This window comes from Spermophilus citellus (genome assembly GCF_964194105.1).
Source record: "Spermophilus citellus genome assembly, chromosome: 14".
Classification (NCBI taxonomy): domain Eukaryota; kingdom Metazoa; phylum Chordata; class Mammalia; order Rodentia; family Sciuridae; genus Spermophilus; species Spermophilus citellus.
The window spans coordinates 72407678-72413677 of record NC_138194.1 but is presented as its reverse complement, the minus strand read 5'-3'; the positions used below and the strand labels follow the sequence as shown (position 1 = coordinate 72413677).

Here is a 6000-nt window from a genome sequence, read left to right as displayed (position 1 = left end):
TAATTTTTTAGAAAATAGCAATGTAAACGTGTAACACATTTTTATTATAAAATAATTTACAAATACTTAAAATTTGTTTTAATTTCTGAATAGTAAATTTCAATGGATATGACCCAAACAAAAGCTCGTTAGAGCTAAATTTTAAGATTGTTAAAGGAGCCTGCTTACCAAAGTTTTGAGAACCTGACAAGTTTAAGGTAAATGAGAAAGTGTAGGAGTAGAAGGGGTGTTAATGCAGGGATAGTAAGGGTCTGATGAGGACATCCATCCTGTGTCTTGTATTGGGGACAGGGATGCTGGAATGGTACTGAAAGTGGTGCGGAGGATGGGATGCAGCCCAGTCTACTTCTTTGCTTTGTAAGCGACCCCACCACAACACAGCACAATTTATAAGATCTCAAGAAACAAGCAAGTGGAGGGTAGGATCCTAAAACCAGAAAAATCTGCAGGTTGTTGGGTGAGCACTGAAGTTGCTTCCTTTTCTCCAGAGAATGGAAAACATTTTTGCAGTTCTGATCATTTGTTTATTTTGCCAGATGATACAAGATTTCTTAATTATAATTTTGTAACATTTATTTTCTCCTTTTTCCGGGGGAGGATCTTAAAGCAGACAAATCAGGAGCAGATACAGCGAAAGTCATATATGTATTCACCAAAAGGATATCTTAAAATTTAACATTTACTATGCCCTAAGCATTGTGCTTGGGTTTGCAGTGGCACAGGGGAAATAATCTTGATTTTGGAATGAGAAAAACTGTTTCAAGCGATTTTTTTTTGCTATCTTTTCGGGTAATTTAATCTCTATGAGTCTTATTTTCTTATCTATAAAATATGATTAATATTTATGTCACAAGATTGTTATGGACTAAAGAGAGATAACCAGTAGGACAGTATATAATAAAATAATTTATCGTTGCTTATAAAGGCTACCGATAAATCTAACAAGAGATAAGACCCTGGGCAAGCATTTAAAAAAAAAAAAAAGGCAGACGGTGTGCTGCACCAGTGTCACTACAGACATGTTTACAAGTGTCAAGGGGTTCTAAGGGAAGAAGGGTCACATTTGTTGGGAGCTGGGGGGGGGGGTGTTAGGGAAATTAGGGAGTACCCAAGGATCCCTCTTTCCAGCATCCGACCCCAAGGTCCGCTCCAACCCAGCGCTGGAGTCCTGCAGACACCCGCCCCCGCCGCGAGATGTCACACAGCTTCCCCGCCCGACTGGAACTGCTCCACACTAACCTAGCTCTGCTCATCCCCCGCACCTTAAGCGTGGGCGTCAGATCCAGCTCCTCAGCCTGCGTTCACTTCCACCCACCACCTATCCGCGACCCTTTGCCCGGTGCCGCCATCCCGCACTAACTGGTGACACCCTCAGCCCGCGCCGATCCCAAAGCCGGGACAGGATGGGGTGGCGGGTAGGGAAAGGAACTCCCAAGTTCCCAGCCTCCAACCACCTACTCTTCCCCTACACCTGGCCACCTTCACCCTCTCAACTCCGCCCCGCCCCACCCGCGTGGCCCGCGAGGTGGGCTCTGACAGCGACGGAGCTCCGCTCAGGGGCCCGCTTTCCAGCTCCGGGGAAACCAGCAACCGGCGTTCGCGCGCTCGCTCATCGATTGGCACTGCCTCACTCCTCGGGCTCCAGTCGCGGGGAAAACGGACCGGGACTCGTAAAGTCCAGCGGAGCGCGGGGCGGGAACCAAGGCAGGCGGGCCAGGGGATTGCCGATTGCACGGATGAGCGCGGGTGCCGACTCGCGCTCCGTCTGGCGGGAGGCGGCGCCCGCTACCCAGTGCGGCTCGAGGCCCCAGCCCGGTGATCGCCGCCCCCTCGCCTCGCGCCAGCGCGCGTGCTGCCTGCCCCTGCCCCGGGGAAGGCTGCTCCTCGCGGGGATCTCGCGCCGCCCGGGGTGCGAACGGGCGCGCGGCTTAGGGAGGGAGCGCGCGCGGGCGGCTACAGCCCCTCCTCCCCTCCCCCTCCCGCCGCCGCGGAGAGCGCAGGGAGCAGCCCGGGGCTCGGCGGCGGCAGCGGCAGCGGCGTCTGGCCCCAGCTCCTCCTCCATCTCCTGGCTCCCTCCATCTGCCGTGGTCATGGCCCGTCGCTGGAGCACAAAAGAGTCTCGGCGGTGGAGGTCTGCGTTGGTCTTGCTGTTCCTCGCTGGGGTGTATGGTAAGTGTCCGCGTCCCTCGTTCCGTGTTGACCGAACAAAGCTGGGGCGACCCGGGGCCCCGAGGCCTCCAAGACGGGGTTTTCCCGGGAGACCCGCGGGGAGACCCCGGCCGCTGGCAGGACAAAGACCGGAGACGGGGGACGGAAGGGGGGATGCGGCGCGAGGGCTGTCCCCACACGGAGATGCTTTCGCCTACCTCGAGCCCCTCGGGGTGTGGGCCAGGGGCTGGGGGTCCCGGCCAGGGGGCCTGGTGGAGTAAGGGGGTGCGGCGGACTTGCCGACCTGGGCAGGAGGGCCCCGGCGCCGACTCCTCGCGCGCTCGCAGCCGCGACACAGTCCACACACACAAAGATGTACGACTGTGAGAAAGAAGGGGAGGTCGCCGCCGGCGGGACGGTCCTGCCACCCCCTGCCCTTCCTGGGTCTGGAAGTTCTCTCCCCGGAGATGTTGCCACCCCACCGATTCCTTTAGGGTCTCTGGAAAAGCAAGCACCCCGCTGCTTTCTTCCTGCCCCTCCACCTCGAGGGCCCGAGGCTCCGTGGGTCCCGGGCGTGTAGGATCCTGTGGGTTCGCCGGGAGGAGCACGCGGGAGAAGGCCAGAAAATAGTTTCCAGCCCCTTCTCAATCTTTCCCTCTTAGGGCGTGCAAGTCTGCTGAGTCGTAGCACAATTGTCATTTCATCCGTCATCGTCCGCTACTGTTGTCACTGCCTTGTTCTAGTCTTGTAGATCCGTGGAGTTAGGGATACCCTTTCAGATTAAGCGAGGGCTGAACTGTGAAGTCCTGATGTATGTCAGGACTGTGTTTTACATTGCGTTGGGGGTCAGAACAAGATCCAAGTGGAATTAATTGGAGAGGACATTCTTCGGTTGAGAGATTTGAGTTCCACCTCTGACTTCACTGTCCTTAGTTCATCAGTTAAACGCGTTGATAGGCAGTTTCAGAGAAAACAGTCAACCTTTTCTTTTTGGAGTATCGCTTTGACTTCTCCAGAAGAAAATAATTATGTTACCATTTTTTTTTTTTTTGGTAAATTTTACTTATAAAAAGTCTAAGTTTGGGCTGGGGTTATAGCTCAGCTTGCATAGCCTGCGTGAGACTCTGGGTTCGATCCCCAGCACCACATAAAAATAAAACATAAAGTCATATGTTCATCTACAACTAAAAAAAAAACCTTTTCTAATTTAAGTTTTTTGCCATAACTAATTCGACTACTATAATGGTGGTGGTGAAGGGGTTCAGTCGATATGTATTTCAGGAGCAAGTATCATCTCTTTTGAAAGCATTTATCTGTGGCATTGAATGTGTTGATAACTTTTAAAACCTGAGAAATTACACTACGTGAAAAAAAAAATGTGGTGAACCTAAATTGGAGCCAACAAATAGTCTTTTCAGTGTAATTCACGATGTGTTTTTTCCCTTTCCCAAGTCATATATTATTTTTGTTTCTGGGAAGAAGGTAGTTTGGTCCACATATGATGTAGTAATTGTTAATGATGTGCTTTTGTGGGTCCAGAAAACCCAGTGTATGACTTTGGATTGTTAGTTGCATGAAGTAGCTGTAATCCCTGCTTGCCTGGTGACTTGTGGGTTTGGGTCTACACCAGAGATCAATAAGCTATTATGTTGCTTCTTCTAGCCTGAAGGTGGGTATAGATGTGTTCTAAGTTTGGTGTAATGGCCCAGGAGATAGAAGAAAGTGAGTGGAATCTTTAATCTAGGGTGATTAGGAATGTCCAGCTGTCTATGTGCTGCACTATAATCATAAGTGAATTCCTGTGATGTTTGATCAGACTAGATAAATAAATGGGCTCCTCTTTTAATAAACCTGCATCATTACTGTTTGAACTAAAAGTCTTTTGCCTCTATGGATAAGAGGTTGTGAACCCTATAATTTGTCTTGGTGCGTTTTTTATACTTGCATACAAAGTGGCTTTCTGGTAGATGATTCTCAGAGGTTTATCATTTGGGAATTTGTGTTGAGTGAGGAATGGTTAATAGTCAAAGACTGAAACTCCTTATTCCAATAGTGTGGGATCACATAATTTCACTAGCAGGTTATGCTAAAGGTTGATGTCTCAAGCCACAATAAATTTCAAAGTATAAGTAAAAAGGAGGTATTGAGCCAGATAGAACTTTGTATCAGCAGAGATTAAAGGAATCCTTCATCTGCAACTGAGGAAATTCTCTGTTTAGCTCTCTGTGTATTTTGTCTCCAACCAAATATGGATTTATATCAATAAAAAAGTTACAATACTATAACAGTAGTAGGAGATATGCTTCCATAACAATAATAAGATTTGGGTGACTGGAATATGTAGTTGTGATGAATAGTAGATGCATCCTGAAAAAGAGTCACCACCTTAAGCCTCTTAGAACAGATGTTAGCTGTGACTTTCGAAAGCCCCCTTATACAGTCAGAAAGTGTTTTTGTTTTTTAAAGTGACTTCAAAAATAATTAGGAAATGCTGTCAAAACGAGGAATATTCCGCGTCATTCTTAATATAGATCTGGTGAAGAAAAGGAGGTTTATTGGCTAGTGTTAGGGAATTTCAATATTAATTTTTTACAGTGTGATTAATATTTATTAACTGCAACATTAAAGTTTCCAATTTGGTGCCTTGAAACTTTGAAACATTTTATGTATCTTTATAAAAAGTATCCTTATTTGGAGTTTTTACTCTTCATATAACCATCTTTTCACTATGATATGTGACTAATATGTTTTAAAATTATATTTCTGGATTCCAAAATCTTATTTGAAACTCTAAATTGTGTGAATTGCACTATGTAGTTTTTACAATAGCCTACAGTTAATGTTTTCTAGGAGTAATTGTCCAAGTACCAGCAATTATCTTTTGGGAACTTATATAGCTTCACTGCATTGAAAGTGCCTAAGAGGAGGAGAAAGTGAAGGCTGACCTCTGCAGCAGTTCAAAGTTTGAAGGGATAAAAGTAGTGGTGGACTGTGAGCTGGGCATTGTCCTAGGCCTACCATCAGAGGAGAGAGTAGTTTTTTTGTGACTTCCAGTCATAAGAAACTGTTGGTCTTGCTCATCTCCCAAACCACAATTTAGTTGTGGCAGTTGCTTTGCTTTATTCTTTCTGCTTCTCTTTGTCTCCCAAATCAATGTTTTCTGACTTTGACTAAAACCCACTCTTAGAATACAGTTTACATTGTTTTTGATATATATATATATAGAGAGAGAGAACAAAACAAAGTTTATGAAAATAATACCTATACTACCAGTGATACACCCAGATATTTTCTATATATTCTACCTCCCTCCCACTGTTCCTTTCCTTATTTGCTTGTTTGGACTCACTAATTTTGGACCCACTAATAAATTATAATCCTTAGTTTGATGAAAACTGCCCTAGATGAAGTCTTAAGATGTAATTTAGAAAGTTTGTTTTGGTTTTACAATATCTCTGAAGAGTTGCAGATGGTTAGTTTTTGGTTATCTGTTGCCAAAGCATTCTGTAGCGGTCAGAACTCTTCCTGCTGTACACCGACTGACCCATGATAAAATTCATTTTTTAACTGATTTTCAACTTATTGTAACTAAGAGTTTTTATTGCACTGTTCTAGATGTTGTGGCAATATACAGTATTCTTTTTCTCTTGCATTCTGTGTCTAATGGATGAATCTTTTCCCATGAATTGTGTGGAACATTCAGCAGCACTTTAAAAATTTCCAATTGAAAGATAGACTAGAAGTTCCAATTTTAGAAAGGTTGTAGAAATAACTGGAACAAAAGAAAAAAAGTCTAAGCCAGATAGCAATTACTTCTAAAGAAGTCAAACTTGATTACATAAAATATGTTGA

The 6000-nt window shown here is 45.3% G+C and overlaps 1 protein-coding gene across 2 annotated transcripts in view; it reads left to right on the top strand.

The window, feature by feature from the left end:
* Positions 1-1040: 1040 nt before the first annotated feature.
* LRP12 (LDL receptor related protein 12) overlaps positions 1041-6000 on the top strand; it is a 94964-nt gene continuing 90004 nt past the window's right edge. The window contains exon 1 of one of the 2 annotated variants that reach the window (XM_081265877.1): positions 1041-2169. In XM_081265877.1, the coding sequence (XP_081122003.1) occupies positions 1404-2169 (766 nt within the window). In that variant the 5' untranslated portion in view covers positions 1041-1403. The remainder of the gene's footprint in view (positions 2170-6000) is intronic. The other variant, XM_081265876.1, reaches the window with a different exon arrangement.